Source organism: Henckelia pumila, chromosome 2, assembly GCF_033568475.1.
Source record: "Henckelia pumila isolate YLH828 chromosome 2, ASM3356847v2, whole genome shotgun sequence".
In the NCBI taxonomy this organism is placed as follows: Eukaryota; Viridiplantae; Streptophyta; class Magnoliopsida; order Lamiales; family Gesneriaceae; genus Henckelia; species Henckelia pumila.
This window is the reverse complement of record NC_133121.1, coordinates 141472427-141492277: the sequence shown is the minus strand read 5'-3', so window position 1 is coordinate 141492277 and position 19851 is coordinate 141472427. Positions and strand designations below refer to the sequence as shown.

The following is a 19851-nucleotide window of genomic DNA, read 5'->3' as shown; positions in this document are numbered from 1 at the left end:
GTTTCAAAGAACGATCAAACGAATAAGCACGGCGGTGGCCGAGGAAAGGCCGGAATTACATCAAAGCACACGTGTATGTTTGTAAACTTCGGACTAAAGTAATAGCTAGAAAGCACGTTAGTCAGATGAACTATACTAAACAAATATAATGCGACAAACTCATCAGAGAAGATGTTGGTAGGAAATCGAACTTTTGACCACTAAGTAAGTACACATCTACTCCACCGACTCGGATCACATGTATGCTTCACATGGAGACACAAATAAATAAAATTTAAATTTATTATTTGGAAAATAAAATAGACAGATCACATAAATTGTAATTATTTCCAACAAATGCTAATGCGATTTTAGAAAATTTTTTATTATTAAAAAAAATAAAAGTAAAAACCGCATTTTTGCACCGCCAAAAACAAAAAATAAAAGCTAAAGAAATAAATGCTAATGACAAATGGTGATTTGCAACTCAATTATTTCAAATCTCTCTATTTTAGAATATATAATAATAATAATACCAATAATTTATTATTACATGAATTTTATTTTAGAATATATAATAATAATAATACCAATAATTTATTACATGAAAAAATTCCATTCCCGTCTCACATGAATCACTCGCAGACTAGGGTTTTCTTACAGTGCTCCATAAATGAAATTTTCTCAGTATTCCGTTGTTATGGTTATTATTATAAATTTTTTTAGTTTAAAGAAATAATTTATTTTAGTTCCTAATCACTTGAAACCTCTCTTCTCAAGTTGGCTTTCTGCATTTCAGCATTTGCTTAAATCAAACTGCTCTGGGCTTTCCTTCTCCTTAATTATCTCAGTTTATTTCATTTTTGAATTCTCACAATTCTGGGCTTTTTAAGTGTTCCCATTTTTGTTTCTTTATGGAATTCTGTTGAGTCTGGAGAGACTTTTCGTGGGTGAACCGATGAAACTTCCTTCCGGGGATTCTTAAGGTGAAGAATCTGTAGTGGAAGATGATAGCAGAGAAGCCTAGCTGGATAGCGCATGGGGGCACACAGATTTTCTCCATTGATATTCAACCGGGTGGCCTCAGGTTCGCCACTGGTGGTGGTGATCACAAGGTAGATTCTTTTTTTTTTTTTTTGAATCAAAGGTACATTCTTTTTTAATCTTTGCTTTCACTTAATTCCAAGTTTTTCATTTCAGCTCTAACATGTTGATGTTGAGGTTTTGTGAAAGATTGTAACTTTGTATAATGCTCGAGAAAATGAAGTAGAAAACAGAAAGTTATGGATAAGCGACGCCTGAAGAGTTTTGAAAAGATGAGAATTTGGGGTGATGGGAAAGGGAGACCAAAGAGTTGAGGTCGTAATGGAGATTACTTATTCTCCATTACAATCTTAACCTTTTAATATATTCTAAAAATTTCAACTAATGTAGCTAAATGACATAAAGAACTAATGATTGATAACGATATTCGAACATTCACTCTGTACACGAGCAGTCACCGATGGCCAGATACATAACGGTCTCCAATCATCGAGAAGCTCTTCCTCTTCGGACACGTGGAAAGATAATTATTTTTATCCGAGATTGTGTTAATAAGTTGGCCAATGCTGTTTTGGCATCCTAGGATTTGTTTATTTAAACAGATCTAGGCTGCATCTATATATATCCCTCCAGTTGAAACTAAAATCCTTCAAATGAACACATTTTTGGTTTTAGTTTTTTTTCATTCATCGTTGATTCATTTTTGGTTTTAGTTTTATCACTATTCATAGTGATTGTGCAATTACATTTTTCAGGATAAGATAAGTGCATATAAAATTCCAACCTTGAATCGTATTCTTTGGTTATAAATTATCAAATGGTGACTTTCAATGACCTATTGGAATTTCATCGGAATCAATGCTTAGTCAGGAATGCGATAACCTTCTAGAATCTGAATGATTGGATGTTTAAACTTCCAAATCCTTGTGTTATGTTAGTCTTGATTGAAGTGGCTTTTTATGTTACATGCATCAATAATAAAGTGACGTATGAAGAAATTAAAGATACTGTTATCATTTCTTTTTTTGGCATCAATTATACATCAATTTTAGGTATTTATTTTAAATCATGTGCATTTATGTCCTGTTTTCATGATGTCCAACGCAGTGATATAATTAACTGCACGCTCTCAGGCTCATTTTTCTTTATCTTGCTATAAAATGTTGGGGTTCCTGTTATACGTCAGGTTCGCATTTGGAACATGAAATCAGTGGGCAGAGAATTGCAGACTGATGGTTCAGCGTTAAAACTTCTAGCAACAATGCGTGATCATTTTGGGTCCGTTAACTGTGTGAGGTGGGCTAAGCATGGCCGCTATATTGCTTCTGGGTCTGATGATCAAGTAATTCTTATTCACGAGAGGAAGCCAGGTTCGGGGACTATGGAATTTGGTAGCGGAGAACCACCAGATGTTGAGAATTGGAAAGTCACCATGACTTTGAGGGGGCATACTGCAGATGTGGTAATACAAATGTTTAAATATTTATATTTCCTTCCTTTCTGTTAATCCCTTAAAGTCTTAAATGGGGCACGCTAGGTAAATTATGTTACATTATATGATGTAAAAACACAGATTGTTTCCATCCTATCTTTCTTGTATTTTAATTTTTGTTTGATTTACCTTTGATCATCTCATTTTGATTGTAGCATGTGACCTCTAATCCAGAAGGTATTTTTGTTCCATTTTATCAAGTAGGTGGATCTCAACTGGTCTCCTGATGACTCTAAATTGGCTAGCGGAAGTTTGGATAATACAATTCAGATTTGGGATATGAGCAATGGCGTTTGCACTGCTATCCTCAAGGGTCACTCTAGTCTGGTAAAGGGAGTTGCTTGGGATCCAATAGGTTCATTCGTAGCTAGTCAATCGGATGACAAGACTGTAATAATTTGGCGAACAAGTGACTGGAGCCTTGCTCATAGAACTGATGGTCACTGGGCTAAATCTGTATGTTTATGACCTTCGAACAAGTAGTTGTTTATTTTTCATTTTTCTACATGCTTTAACCTGTTTATGAGTTCCTTGTCTATTGATACATGTTGACATGTTGTACAATGCGATTTTTTTAAAATTTCAGCTAGGATCCACCTTCTTCAGGCGGCTTGCCTGGTCTCCTTGTGGCCATTTTATAACTACAACACATGGTTTTCAAAAGCCAAGGCATTCTGCTCCTGTTCTCGAGAGAGGGGAATGGTCTGCCACTTTTGACTTTTTGGGTCATAACTCTCCAATCATCGTTGTTAAGTTTAACCATTCGATGTTTAGAAGGAATATATCCAATTCCCATGACTTCAAAACTTCATCTCTCGGGTGGACCAATGGCTCTTTGAAGACTGAAGGAAAAGATTCACAGCCATATAATGTTATTGCAATTGGAAGTCAGGACCGCACTATAACTCTGTGGACTACTGCAAGTCCTCGCCCTCTTTTTGTAGCTAAGCATTTTTTTGCCCAAAGTGTTGTAGATCTATCCTGGTAACTTTACCTCTCTGATATCTGCAATTAAACTAAGTTATACCTTTGTTTATTGTTGTCTTAAAATTTGCCTGTGATTGCAGGAGCCCTGATGGATTCTCACTTTTTGCTTGTTCGTTGGATGGGACCGTGGCTACGTTCCATTTTGATGTAAATGAAATAGGACATAAGCTAACTGATGCTGAATTAGATGATTTGAAGAGAAACCGCTACGGTGATGTCATGGGACGGCAGGGGAATTTAGCTGAAACTCCTGCCCAGTTGTTTCTTGAAGTAGCTTCTACAAAGAAAACTACCAGCAGGAAGAAGAATGTGGTTGTCTTGGAGAATCAGATATCTGTAAAACCCGCTGGCAACTTAGTGGCTACAACAAAAACCAATAAGACACATCTCACTGATGGGAAGAAAATTGAGGATCCTGTTGGTGACAGACCAAATAAAGCGACCCCTGCTCGGAAGTCAAGTCCAGTTAAACAAAAAGAATACAGACGTCCTGATGGTCGAAAGAGGATAATACCAGAGGCAGTTGGAGTGACAGCCCACCAGGAAAGACCCTCAATTGGTGCTCAGTCTGAAGTTCTTGAATTCCCGGTGAAATCCTTGAAACACCATAAGCATGATAATACGGTAATACGTACTGATGTGAATGCTGGAGTAGGGTCCATCCAGAAAGTGGTAGGTGGTAATGCTGATCCGAAAGAGTGCTTCGGTGTTACATCTAGAGCAACTATTTGTGAGAACTTGGTTGTCGAGAAGGTTCCAGCTTCTGGGAATAAAGAAATAAGTAAACATGTTGAGCACAGTGGTCCTCTAGCTTCTTGTGATTTTCTTTCAATAAAAGTATTTGACAAGAAAGAAGGTGGTGATGCTAGCTTACCTCTTTGTTTGGAAGCTCATCCGAGGGAGCATGCAGTAAATGACATTGTAGTAGTTGGAAACTCTTTTATGATAAACGAAACGGAACTTTCATGCACAAGAGGGTCTCAAATCATATGGTCAGACAGGATCTGTGGAAAAGTCACCGTTTTGGCTGGAAATTCTAATTTTTGGGCTGTTGGGTGTGAAGATGGATGTCTGCAGGTTAGTATCCTTCAGCCCACACTTTTAATGCTTGAAAGAACATAGTTAAAAGCCTCTTGCATTGTTGAAACTGAATTTCTGGCAACCCATCCCTACTAAATTGCTAAAATGGGTTTTGTGAAATGTTAGCAAGCCGAGTTATTTGATGGATTGCCATGATTTTGGGTTTATTCAAATTCTGGCATGCATTTACTAGTATGACTATTCTGTCTACGGGGTTCCTTTTTCATGCAAAGGAGAAATGCAATTGTTTAACCTTGCCCTACTTGCAAGCTTTTATCAATGCAATCAAATGTGACCTTATCTATCCTTTACTCTTTATCAGTCATCCTCCGCCTGATCGCATATCTATATAATCTTGTGTCAGCACCAATATGCTAGTGATTTGGTCGTTTAGATCGCTGATTTGTTTGTGGGTTTTTTCAGCCTTCTAAGGGTGAAATAAGTTTAGGGGCTTGTTTTTCAAGGGAACCTAATGATCTTACTGCTCGAGAATTTGGAATATTAACTATGATATTTTATTCCACTTATTTTGTCTGTTAAAAGCAAATAGGATGCTACATCAATAAGGAAACCAAAGACTAATTATGCAAGAAAAATAAGAAAGTAAAATTAGGAAACTAGAATCCTACAGTGTTGAATCAGATACATATCTTTATTCCTTGACCTAAGCTTGCTGAGATCCTCAGTCATTGCTGTTCTTACCCTTACTGGAGCTGGTTGATATTCTCGGTTCCTCCTTACTTGATTTAAACTTTCAATGTGTGAATCGATGATACTAGCTCGCCTCCTTGTTGGGCCCCATTATAGGGCTGCTGGTTTGGGTCATCAGCTTCCCTCATTCTGGTTTTCGTGCCGTGCCTTTTACAGACTCATAACTGAAAATTTCTCAGAGTTTGCATTTCGTTTGATAGATTTGGTTTTAGTGAATAGATCTGACTTGATTTGGAAGTATTTGAAATTCATTTAGATTGCATTAAGAAAATGAATCGAGGGGACACATTTTAAATAACACGACTTTGTGGTAATTTGAAATCTATTAAATCATTAATAAACAAGTTAAAAATGGTAAGGGGAGAATTTCAAATTCATTGAATTATCCTAGAAAACGTGACAAATTTAAAAATCTTGGATTTAATTTTTTTTGTTTGCACCCTTACATATTAGAAATACGAGTTAAATAATGGGGAAGTAAGTTAAAATTCAGATAACTTTTATCAAGTGATTGCCTTGGATTTGAATAATGAATTTGTAATCTTTTGACGTCAGATGATTCAATTCAAATATATCTGCCTTCATATTTTTGGGTGTGGTAGAAATCTCCTTGAAATGCATTTGATCTTTCCCTTCACCAATGTGAAACATTGATCTTCTTAATCAGAGAGTGGGATAAGCATTGAGAACTTCTGTATTTGAATGAATGTGAGCCATGGAACCAGCTGTAATTAGCATCACAAACTCAAATTTCGTTTGTTTGTGATGAAATTTAATTTATATCTGTTGATTTCAAATACTAATTACATTAGTCCTTGAGAAGGTTTATACAAAGCGTGGGAGACGTGCTATGCCAATCATGATGATGGGATCTGCGGCCGTATTTATCGATTGTGATGAATTTTGGAAGCTGTTGCTTGTCACAAGGAAGGGATCCTTATATGTTTGGGATCTTCAAAACAGGAAATGTATACTCCATGACTCCTTGGTTTCACTGATTACTACAGACCTGACGCCGAAAGCTAAAGATACTGGTAATAGAAAGGGCAATTGATTTTGAAGTATTGTGGCTTCGTTAATGATGAAAAGTGTACCATTTCATTGATTTGAATATTTTGCTTTCTTGAATTTCCTCCAGGTACAATCAAAGTTATATCTGCAAAATTTTCAAAATCTGGTTCACCTCTTGTTGTTTTGGCTACACGCCATGCTTACCTCTTTGATATGAGCCTTATGTGTTGGCTGAGGGTTGCAGATGATTGTTTCTCTGCATCAAACTTTGCTAGCTCTTGGAATTTTTGTTCATCCGACACTGGTGAGTTGGCAGCATTGCAGGTTGATGTCAGGAAATTTCAGGCCCGGAAACCAGGGTGGACTAGGTCTGTATGCATATCTTATAGAACTTCGGTCTTCTTAGTGATCTTTTACTGATATTTTAACCTTGTGATAAAATTGAATCTTGTGATATTATCTTCATCAGGAGCATTAAATTTCCGGAGCCTTTTTATAATCGTTCTGCATGAATTTCATTTACCGACCTTTCATCCTGTTCTTTCTTTGATAAACTTCTGTTATCAGATTACACGAAGCTACCTAATATTCTAGTTGAAATGCAATACTATTCTAATTTTTACATTTACACAAATGGTTTTTAGCCTTGAATATTAGTGTTTTTGCTCTTCTGTATCAGTCCACTTTAGCTGCTTTATTAGTGGATACTTCGTATCATCTTCTAAGGTTTTCTAGAAGAAATTTACCTCAGGGTGTTGACACTATGCAGAGCGACTGATGACAAGGTGCAAACGCGTGCCCATTTGGAAGCTCAGGTGGCATCTGCGCTGAGTTTGAGATCCCCAAATGAATATCGCCAATGTCTTATGTCTTACGTTCGCTTTTTAACAAGGTTTGCTGCATTACTTACTAATTGATAAGACATTACTTACTAATTATGGTGTGTTTAAACCAAATATTTAGCTATTGCACATGATAGGGAGAATGTATACAAATGGATTTGTACCCATAAATAATTATTGAGATCTCAAGGCCCACCAAGACACCGAGAAGTTTTGGACTTGAGTGCATACGCCTGTCCTAACTATGCATATGCCACTTCAAGATTAGCACGCCTTGAGCGTCTCCAGCCGCACTGGCTGGAGCCTGATGAGCCTTGCACCTTCCAATGCATACTTTTAACAAAGACCAGTTGTACCATGTAGATTTGTGATGGTAGTAAATATTTTGAGAGATCTCCAATTATTAAAACTATCTTGCTCTAAATTGAGGTGTTATATTCTTACTCTACGTTTTAACCCAAAAGCATGGTAACTGTTTAACAGTTATGCAAATAATACATGCGGAGTAGTCGACTGTATTTCTACAGAGAAGAATGACGATTCTCGACGGTCGATCACATGAGAGTTTTTGTTTTCAAGCGTCATCACTTTGTATATTCTTTGAAAATGCAGAGAGGCAGATGAGTGCCGTTTAAGAGAAGTTTGTGAGAGCTTTCTTGGACCTCCCATAGGAATGATTGAATCTGGATCACCTGACTTGATAATGCCTGAGTGGGATTCTTCCGTGCTTGTAAGGCCTCATCTTACTATTTGATTATTTTTTATCGTACTGACTATTTATTTTGTTATGTTCTTTTCTCAACTGCCACTAGAAACGAAATTAATTTATTTCTCTTTCTGTGTATTTTTAAATGGGATTATTAAACTTGCACCTAATCTTCATAGAATCTACACGTGCATATTTTCCTTGCTTGTTCTTTTTGACAATTCTGACCTTGAAATCTCCAGAGCTGTCTTCTTAGGGTTCGTTTTAATGTGTGATGAGACTACCTTTAACCTCTGTAAAGTGCCAAAGAAGATGAATGAACCTACTTGCACATAATAATCATGGAGGATATGGCTTTGTTGGGTTTATTAAATTTGACTTAATAATCTTCTAATTTTCTAGCCAATTTCAGACCCCATCTCTAATTTTGTTCGACAGAACAGAATTAGATTGAGATGATATATTCACTTGGGTTCATAAGAAAACTGTTTTATCTTCAACCTTGTAAGCTCTCCTTTTATATGTTTATACACAACTTCTTAGTATAAGCGTTTTCTGTTCCTTCTTTCATTTCGAATGTTTGAAAAGTGGTGAAAAGCAATAGTCCATGTGGAGAAAGGAAATTGAGTTCCTCTCAGTAACGCTTATCAAAAAGAGTTCCTCTCAGTAACCATGGTCTATGGCTCATCTGTTTACGTTGTCCTGATTAAAATCTTGGCCTTGTGACAGGGAATGAAAAAGCACAGCCTCCTTCAGGAAGATATTCTTCCAGCTATGGCATCGAACAGAAATGTTCAACGGTTACTCAACGAGTTCATGGATCTACTCTCTGAATATCACCCACCAGAAATAAATGTCAAGCAGATGAATCTCGCCTCTGATAGTATGGATATTGACCCTCCTGCGGTAGATAAAACGAGTTCAGATTCGATAGCCGCTAACTTACCAAGTTCTATTGTACCAGTCATTGATACAGAACAAATAAATCTGGATCATTCTGCCTCGGATCAACCAACTGTGACTGAAAAGCATTCTTGATCTCAAAAAATTTATCATGGTGGGTGATTTTACGAAATACCAAACGCTAACATCATGTCTGTCTCCCAGCTGGAGCGGATTTTGGGGTGTGCAGCGAAGGATGTGACATTGGGGGAGCTGTAAAAAGTTGAGCGCTATAGCTGTTTGTAGTTTTACCGAATCAATGTGTGTTTTCGGCTTTGTAAATTTTCTGGTATCAAGTATATTGGGTTTGGCCTCCCATCTTCTGCTACTAGTTACTAAATACTAATGTTATTTTTGTGTTATGACTTATCGCTTTGGTTGGTCCCCGAAGTGAGTGTGCATCGTACAATAACTACTGTTTGGTATGTTGTATTTATGAGATAATCGGAGCATGTGTAGTAATAGCGAATGAAATTTACTCTTTGAAATGGATAGAAGTCCAAATATAGATTTAGAAACAAGTCGCCTGTCCAGTTCTATATGGGAAACAAACACACCACTATAAATTTTTTTTTTGAAAGGCATTATAAAATATTAAATACCTGTAAACATCAATCTATTAGGCACTGTAATACCAACTTTTACGTGTCGATTCCATGTGAAGCCTTCTATATTCTAACTATTATTTTTTAAATCATAGATTAAAATGTTCAAATAGCTCATATATCATGAAAACAACTATTGTACTAATGCTAAAAAAAACTATTATACTAAGAGCCCGTTTGAAGTTTGAGATAAGATAAATAATATAAAAATAAGTAATATATTGTAATAAAAAATAAATAAGAAATGATAGTTAATATAAAATTTAATTTGATTGATATATTATAGTGTGTTTGATTTGATTGATTATATATTATGTGAAAATAATAAATTACTATTTTATCCTTTTAATAATTAATAAAAATATGAATAATATTATTTATGAGTAATATAATAATTTAAATTCAATGATTTGATTGATGTAAGATAAATAATTTATGATTTGATTGATGTGAGATAAATAATTGAAAGATGGATAAATAATATGACAAACGAAACGTAAGACTAAATAAGATAATTTATAGATAAGATTAATAATGTGTAACTTCAAACACACCCTAAATGTACGTTAGGCAAAACAATTCGTCCCCTGAATCAGGCAATGTTTAATCGATGCAGGAGTATCAGGTCCACGAGTACACACGTCACTTGTTGTGAATCCTAAGAGAAATAATGGATCGTCACTTGTATCAGAGGTGCCAGATCGGAGTTTGCCCGACAAAAACTCTAGTAGCGTTAACTTAAGCATCGCCGGGCAACTGACAAGCTTCGACACTTCTAATACTCTTGTTCGTGATACATGTGACAATCCATTGTTTATCCTAGGATTCACATTTCACACCAATGACTTTTACATGCGTGGACTTATAGGTAGTGTTTGGGAGAACTTCTTAGAAGCATTTTTCAGCTTTTTCGCTAACAAAAATTTGAAATTTTGTAAAATTTTGTTAACGTAAAGCTGAGAAGTGCTTTTTAAAAGCTCTCTCAAACACTACTTTAATACTCCTAAATCCACTCAACACGTACATTGCTCGATTTGAGAGACGTATTGTTTTGGCTACATGATAAATAAATGTTTATATATTTGACGTAAATTTTTTTTATTTAAAAAAACCAATCATATTAACTTAGAGCCCGTTTGGATTTCGTAGAGATTTTTTAAAATAAGTGCTTTTTAAGTTATAATTTTTTGTTTTTGAAAAAGTTTTTTTTATTTTTTTTTACTTAAAAAATGCTTTTTTAAGCACTTATTTGGTCATCCAAACACCATATGAACTGAAAAAGCACTTTTTTAATGCTTTTCTGGTCCGGCTTTTGTAACCAAACGGGGCCTTAATCTTTAGAAGACATTTTTTTTAATTAAAAAAATTGTTTTTTTATACGAACTATTCAAAAAACACAAATAAAAAAGCACTTACAGCACCGGATTCAATTACTTATCTACTATTTTATAATAGTTGAGTGGGTTAGAATAATCGTTGATTTGAGAACACCAATTTTTTTATCCATTTTACCCTTTCTTCATATTTTTACCTTTATAATTCTTACACATCAATCTTCACTCTCACAACTTTTTAATTATGTTATTCATGATCCCCAATCCATAACCTTCCCACTATCCAGTGTTCTAAAAAGCGCGAAAAAGCGCCGATTAAGCGCGATTAAGCGTGAAGCATGAGCAAAAAGCTTCGCTTTGGACAAAAGCGTGCAAAAAACGGTCAACCTCTTGGTTGACCATATTAAGCGCAAAAAAACGTGAAAAAATTCGAAAAAAACGTGAAAAAGCTTTAAAAAAGCGTGAAAAAAATATAATTTTTTAAAAATAATATTTAATTAAAATTTTAATTTTAATTTAATATTTTAAAATTTTGAATTTTATTTGAAATGATAAATATTTAATAATATATTTTTTTAAAAAAACATATAAATACATCAAAATTAAATTTGTTTTGTATATTTCCAATTTCTTTGCGATTAAGGGATGAAATATGATCTAACACAAAAATTTTTACTATGAGTTATTTGCACCAAACAGCCCTGTGAAATATTGAAAATGCACACTTCTCCCATGTGAAATTTTAATAGGCATCTTCAACCCCAACCTTTTAAAAAATTAGCACACTCGCCCCTTCAGATGAGTGATTGTTGCGCACGCGCCCCTCATGCTACTGGGCAAAGATTTTGAAATTTTTTTTGCACCAAATACCCTTGTGAAATATTAAAAATGCATATTTGACCCATGTGAAAATAATTTTTAAATCTATTCAACCCATAATACACAATTTTTATTAAAATCTAATTATAAAATATTTAGCAAACATTTTTTTATTAATTTTATTTTTATTTTTAAATTTATTATGATAATATAATTATTTTCTAAAAAATATTATTATTTTATCTTTTTATTATAATTTTATTAAACTTTCTTCTTGTTTCCAAATTTTTCATTAAACATGCATTCATAAACAAGTATTTAAATAATTTCAAGTACCAAAATATTGAACTAAACCGATAAGTTCAAATATATTACTTTTTTTATTTAGGACTATATATTATTGAACCAAAATTTAAATTTGTTGAGAATATGCATTGGATAATTTGTAATAAATAATAAAAAAAATAACATGCTTATATAATTCTAAATCGAAAAATTAACATTCATGAACTTATCATTTGGTTCAATATTTTGGTATTTTTAGATATTTAAATCTTTATTTATTAATCATATTTAATGGAAAAATTGAAAATACGGAGTGATTTGATAAAATAATGATAACTAGAAAAAGTAATAATTTTTTTAGAAATAAATTAATTATAAATTATAAATTAAAATTAAAAAATAAAAATAAATAAAATGTTTGAAAAATATTTTATAATTAGATCTTCATAAATATTGTGTATTATTATTTAATGCAAATTCTGCAATGCATTTTAAAAAAAATTAGATTTTGGTTCAAAAATCTATAATCTTAAATTGAAAAGTAATATGCATGAAATTATCATTTTGATTTAATATTTTGGTATTTTTAGGTATTTAAATCTCGTTTATGAATGTATTTTTAATTGAGAAGTTGGAAACAAGAAGAAAGTTTAATAAAATAATGATAACAAGATAAAATAATAATATTTTTTAGAAAATAATTATTTAATCATAATAAATTTAAAATTAAAAATAAAATTAATAAAACGAAAAGTGTTTGCTAAATATTTTATAATTAGATTTTAATAAAAATTATGTATTATGGGTTGAATAGATTTAAAATTTTTTTTTCACAGGGGTCAAATATGCATTTTTAATATTTCACAAGGGTATTTGGTGCAAAAAAAATTTCAAAATCTTTGCCCAGTGGCATGAGGGGCGCGTGCACAACAATCACTCATCTAAAGGGGCGAGTGTGCTAATATTTTAAAAGGTTAGGGTTGAAGATGTCTATTAAAATTTCACAGGAAATAAGTGTGCATTTTCAATATTTCACAGGGGTGTTTGGTGCAAATAACTCTTTTTACTATAGATAATTTGTTATTTTGAGACTTACGTTTTTTATAACCTGAAAATTTGTCTATTTATTCTTAAAATCTTAAAGTTTATATGTTATTTTTCTATTAATTAATTTAATCTAATTAAAATTATAAAAAAAATGAAAAACACTTTTTCACGCTTAAGCTTGTTCTAAACTCGCTTAAGCTTCTAAAGCTTGAAGCTTGACCATAACGCTTCGTCACACTTCACGCTTTTTAGAACCTTGCCACTATCCCACTAAATCCCCCACTTATTCCATGTTCATTTAAAAATAAATTTTATTTTACACACGCATAGCGTGTGCACTTTTTTACTAGTTATCAATAAAGCTGTGTGCGCAGTAAATGCAAGAAATGCATGTGGTGACGATGAATCTCAACAAAATTAACAGAAAACAGCCAAACAACATTAAATTGTTCAAAGGATGGGCAGCTCAACTTCTATCCAAGGTTTCTATGATTAATACACATCACTCTCTCTGGCTCGTCGTGGCAGCTCTTTTTTTTTTGGCGTAATAATGCGTAACCATACCATCTGGTTTGCTTTTTTTCAATAAAATAAAGTAAAATTCAAAGACACTGAGCTAATTTAGATACACAAACACAAGTTATTGCTTAAAAAAAAAACACCTACTTAATTTTGATTTTAGTTTCATCAGAAGTCCAGAAAGCTACAATATTCTATGGTGGCTCGAAAAAAAAGCATTTCTTGAGCAAGTTATAGGACTCATTTTTATGAGTTGAAATTTTATAGATACTTGTTTCTAAATTCTAACATAGTCGATCGACCCAAATGACGAGCCGAGAAAGTTATGTGATCAATTTACACCAGCATATTCTATAATTCATGGACAGTTATATATACGTTGATATTTAAAATTAAATGCTGGAGATATTTGCATGGGAATGTATGTGTTGTCTTGTGGACATTATCATTTAATTGTGGTGGGTGAAGTATATTATTTTAACTCAATAAAAATAGTACCCGAGGCCTGGAGACAGACGTACGAGTTTTATATCTAACATTATGAAAAAGTGGAGCCAGCCGGATTAATAGACGGACCATGTTTAATTCCTTGCATGGTTTTGAAAATGTGGCGAAAGAATTAATGCTTGTGCGAAGAAATGAAAACATAATCTAGGAAATGAAAAAAGAGCCTGTGCGTTATAGTAAATTGTGCGTGGGTACTGTATGGGCAACCATATAAAATAAATCATTATATATATTTCGACTGGTCATGTCCATTCATTTATAAGGCTCGGTACGTATTAGTCCTATTAGTCTGGATCTTTCGGATCGAATGCAAACGATTTTACGGATCTATATGTATCGATCAGATCTATATGTAAAATGAAAAATATTAATAATTTGGACATAATGTAAAAACTCTGGTGAGACCATGATCTCATGTGTTAATTTTATGAAAAAATATTATTCGATTCATCCTATGAAAAATATTATTTTTTATATTATTTTCATTGTACGTATAAATATCATGAGACCTTTATTTGACATGATTAATTGAGTTAAATAGGACATCTGTTTCATTAAATTAACTCATGAGACGATCTTACGAGAATTTTTGTGAATTTATAATTATAAATATGATTTTCCTTCTCTTACTTTTAATTCCTGAAGATTAAATCTGCGTGCATACCAAATCTAGCTATATCAAATCCTAACTTTACCACTTTACTATATACGAAAAAATCTACCTCAAAAAAACCGTTGCTTATTATAAAGCATTGAGGGGTATAGAGCAAGTGCTTGGTATGGCAAAATAAAATTCCCAATTTCGCCCCAAATTCATATGCGATGGATTTCATTCCGTGGGTTTATTAGTAACTTAGACAGCTTAGTAAACAACTGTTCAACTCGCAAAATCTGCAAGACGATCCTCAAATGCTCTACATGGTCAGTACGGTTCTTCGAATAGATAAGAATATCATCGATGAAAATAATGACAAACTCATCTAAATAGCTCTGAAAGATACGATTCATCAAACCCATAAAAACTGCTGGAGCGTTAGTCAAACCGAACGACATGACTATAAACTCAAAATGACCATACCTCGTTCTGAATGCGGTCTTAGGAATATCTTCCTCTCGCACTCTTAGCTGGTGATAACCTGACCCCAGATCAATCTTCGAATAGACAGAAAAACCCTGCAGCTGATCAAAAAGGTCATCTATTCGGAGTAAAAGAAAGACTGAAACCGAACCAATTGGATCCGGTTCCCATCTATATATTTTAACTTTTAGCACCTGTTTCAGTTACGATTTGAAATCATCACAATCAAGTATGTAAAATTTCTTATTTTTAAAAAATTAATAACTAAACAAATATTTTAAAAAAGTAAAATACATTATATATAAAACAATAATATTTATATTTTATATTATACACATGTAATATATGCATGTGCTATGATAAAATAATCGGATCAAAAGAAAACAGTTTAAACAAAAGCTATGATATTTTTTTTTTAAAAAAATTTCTATGATAAAATAACTCATTAACATTAAAATTGTCTTTTTTTAATAATAATAATTAGTAGGAAAAGATATAAATGATAATAATACAATTTTAATTCAATGATTTGATTTATATTAGATAAATAGTTAATTATTTGATTTATATTAGATAAATAATAATAAAAATGACGTACAATTAATCGCGAAATAATATTGTTAGCAGTTAGTTAGTATATATAAGAAGGTTGGCAGCCAACAGTAAATCCACCACATATTCATTGCGTGCACTTAAACCATATATATATATATACATATATATATTTGAGAGAACACTTAAACCATATATATTTGTCCACACAAACGGGGCCTCCCAAGTCGTTTGTTTTACTTTGATTTTTTTGGGGAAATGCAAAAAGAACTGCAATGTACAATATTATATATGTCAAAACAAAAGAACGAGGTTATATTTTGAAAAATATCTTCAAAACATTTTCGTATTTTATAAATTGAAAAAAATTAAAGTACATGTTAGAAAAATATTTCTATAAATATTTTGAATTTTTTTTAAAAATTGTTTTTTAAATGTAGTTTTTATAGAATAATCGAGAGCTTTTATTTATGTTTTTAAAATAAAAAAAGCATAGGTTAAAAGAGAAGTAAAGTGTTTCATAAAATAATTTTTCAAACACATTCTTAATTATTTTTTACTATAAAATTGTTTTTAAAAATAATTTTACAAATATTTTTTCAACTCTAAAAATTTTTTTAATAGAATAATTGTAAAATACATATTTATTTTTTTAAAAAAACTTTTAAAATATTTTCTAAAAAATTTGTAGAGAACACTTTTACAGAACGATTTATAAGTTTTATCTAAACCTTAAAATTGTGAACGTCTTGTTCTATCTTGAAAATAAATTTAATTTGCGTGTATTTTATATGAAAATTAATATTTTTTATTGGATCGGATTGAATAACTATCTCAAAAAATTAATCCGTCGAACGTTCGAAAAGACGTGTTAGTTTTGAAAAAATTAATGATATTAATCCTGTCAAATCAAAATTAATCTGGTACGGTATATAGGAGCAAGTTGGGCAAATGGTGCAATCACAATTCACATGGCGATGGACAAATGTAACCATCAAATTGTCGGCCAATCATTGTCTTTCTTTAATCAAAGTTCTACATTTTCGTGTGAATCGTAACACAATATCTTATTATTCATTAATTAGCCAATATTTTTATGAGTTATACATGTTTCTCTTTACTAGTAATTCGCATATATGTAAAATAAATAAATAATATATATATATACACACCCCAAAGAATCAGAGTGAAATTCGAGATAGAGATATAAAAATCTATTGATCACTGTGTTTGGAATCATGGAATTGCATTGGATTTGGTGGGATTTGAAATTAAAAAAATACCGTTTTAATGTTTGGTAAAACGAAATTTCAAAACGGGATTGGTATTTGATGGGATTTCATGGAATTTCATTTAACTAACTGAAATCCTTATAAAATTGGTCGGATTTCATGGGATTTCACGGGATTTAGGTTTATAAAAATAATAAAAATATTTTAATAATAAATATATATACGTTGGTTATAAATTTTAAGTTTACTTCAAATTTTTTTTACAAAATATCATTTATATAAAATTTATACCATAAAATTCCAAAGTATATTTTAACATTTTCAAAACACCAAAATGTAATTCCTATTCCATATATTTAAAATCCAATTCCAAATCTTATTCCAATTCCAAATCCAAATCCTATTTTTTAGGTATCCAAACACACTTAAAGTTTACATTAATTATGAAGAAAATTTTAATGATTTTGAGGATTAATGGAAGTGTTGGAAATTTATTTAAATTAAAATTTTTGAATGAAAATTATGGATCATGAATGTGAGAGTGTCTTTTGGCTCTCCACATTCTTAATTGAATTAATTTGAAATTTTTTGCTCTTCACATTCTTGAGTTAATTGAAAGATTAATTGAGTTAATTAATCTTATGACTCTTGGTATACTTTTTGAAGTTTATAAATAGTGTGCTCATTTTCTCAATCCACACACACAATATTCAATATCTCACTCAAGTATTCTCTTACATTTCATATTGTTAGCTTTTCATTTGGCCTCCGTTAAGTTTTGGTGATAAAGTGAAGGTATGATTGAAGTTCGTCGGAGTAGTGAATATGTGCTTAGTTTGCTACTGATTTTTCCGTTGTATCCTGAGAAACAGACGTTTGTGCGTGTTGATCCTCAAGAATCTTGTGGAGGCAATTAATCTGTTTTAAAGAAACTGTACTTGTTACAGGCCTCGGTTTGCTTTACAGTTTTCTTATTATTTCTCATTGCTTTAAAGTTTTCTTGCTATTTAATCAGTTATTTATTACTGTTCAGTATCTAAACACTCGTTATACGCACTGTTGTACTGTACTATAATCATTAATTGTTCTTAGTATATTGTTTCTGTTCAATTCGCGTTTAGCATTTTGGCTAACAGGAAGTGAGGGGTATATAAGATATATAATATATTTATTATATCTCTTCTCTGTATCTATATCTATATATCTTTATCTCTATAATAATAATAATCTATATTAATCATAAAAATCTGTCTATTAGACAAAAGATTGCACCATTTTTTTTGTGTACCAAAATTGTCCTTATATGGTATAAATCATATTACACTTTTTTTTCTTTTTCTTTGTTTTTTTAAATTTCTGCAATTCAAATTGTAATTTAGTCTCTCGTTAATTTTTACAATTATAAAAATAACTCATATTTGAATTTAAATATAAGTTAAATTGATTAAAAAATAATTATACAAGTAATATGTAATGCATAAACCGACACACTAGTATATATTAAAGTTCAGAGGATGATATGTTGGTATAACAACCTACATATGTTTTTCCCTTGCTTACTTAATTATCAAAGTGTCACTTTTTTTTTTGTCTATTGATAACTAATAATTTATTAAAATGTCACGTTTATAAATTTAATTAATTAATATATTTACAAAAGTTCATATATTTTTTTTCGCTACAAAGAAATGGAGTGTATAAGCACCAATGTGTGCATCCGAGTACTAATCTCTTCTATTTTATTAAAGTTGTGAAGTAGATAGTCTGTTTTTGGTGCGGTGATATGACAAATTTGAAATTTCAAATAACATCCCTTTTTTTCTTCAAACAACTTGGATAATGATTAAATCAGCCAACAAGTTTATTTCAAATTTGAAAAGAAAAACTGTTTATGTACACGCATCGCATATACCACCGAAACTAGTAATACATTAAAACTGAGGGAGCATTTTGTATGTTGGACGTATAATCAATCTTCGTTTGTTTTATCCTTTTATGTCTTATTAACTTACCAATATGTCACTTATTTTTTCATTGATAACTATTAGTTTATGAAAGTATCAAATTTATATAATTAATTAATTTACAAAAATTCTAATTTTCGAAATTGTTCTCTATTTTTTTTTCATTACAAAAATAGATTATAGCATGTAGAGTACTAGTAATATATTAAATGTGGAGGGTTCGGTACGTTGGTATGATCTCTCCTTTTTCTTTATTTTTTTTTCCTTTTTTTTTTTTTGATGACTACTTATTTACGAAAACACAAAAATTCTTGTGAGACGGTCTGTCAGATAAATTTTGTGAGACGGATATCTTAATTGGGTCACTCATGATATTGTATTATTTTTTTGTGTCAAAAGTATAACCATTTATTGTAAATATGAGTAGTGTTGACCCGTCTCACGGATAAAAATTTGTGAGAGCGTCTCACAATAGACAACTCTTATGAAAATATCTAGTATACGTTTGTAAAAATGGATTTACATGTATTGTCTTTTGTAACTATTTATTTAGAAAACACTACTTTTCAAAATTGTTCTCTACCTTCTATTTCTACCATTAAAACTTTTGCATTTTTTTCAATTTACCCTTTATTTATTTATTTTTTTAAAAAACAGAATGTACAAACACATAATACATAACATACATTCGAGCACTCATATATGTACATGCAAATATATATATATATATATATATATATAATTTTGTACGTAATTAATTTAGCAAAATAGATTTTTATTATACATTTTATTAAATAAATAAATAAATAAAATATGGATATTCTTATTTTAAAGTATCACGATTGGTTACTCCACTTGGTTATACATATAGATGGCAAGTTTACATGTTGTGTCCTATATAAATTGGAGGTTTTCTATTTTTTGTCTTGTTACCGATCAATTAATTGTTTCAGTCCATTAATTTTCATTTTTTTCCTAGTCTTTTTCCATCAAAATGTTAATTTGATGCTGCAAAATGAGACGTGCCATGATTAATTTCTGATAACGCAATTTCACGTTAGCACTATTTTAGTGAAAAATAACTAAAATTGCAAAAATAAAAATAAAAATAAAAT

General features: G+C 31.3%; 1 protein-coding gene across 1 annotated transcript; it reads left to right on the top strand.

Annotated features, from left to right (window-relative positions):
* The first annotated feature begins 608 nt into the window (after positions 1 to 608).
* LOC140882208 (protein HIRA-like) lies at positions 609 to 9290 on the top strand. The gene is made up of 10 exons (XM_073288049.1): positions 609 to 1094; positions 2210 to 2485; positions 2720 to 2971; positions 3102 to 3499; positions 3583 to 4579; positions 6117 to 6327; positions 6432 to 6672; positions 7074 to 7196; positions 7759 to 7876; positions 8582 to 9290. Exons 1-10 carry the CDS (start codon positions 987 to 989, stop codon positions 8888 to 8890), a joined length of 3033 nt encoding a protein of 1010 aa, XP_073144150.1. The 5' UTR covers positions 609 to 986; the 3' UTR covers positions 8891 to 9290.
* Positions 9291 to 19851: the final 10561 nt, after the last annotated feature.

Bases quoted from the DNA above. Each gene is read 5' to 3' on its own strand.
- LOC140882208 (XM_073288049.1), top strand. From the start codon at position 987: ATGATAGCAGAGAAGCCTAGCTGGATAGCGCATGGGGGCACACAGATT. The intron at 2,486-2,719 runs GTAATACAAATG...TTTATCAAGTAG, and splicing joins GGGGGCATACTGCAGATGTG to GTGGATCTCAACTGGTCTCC. The intron at 6,673-7,073 runs GTCTGTATGCAT...GACACTATGCAG, and splicing joins CGGAAACCAGGGTGGACTAG to AGCGACTGATGACAAGGTGC.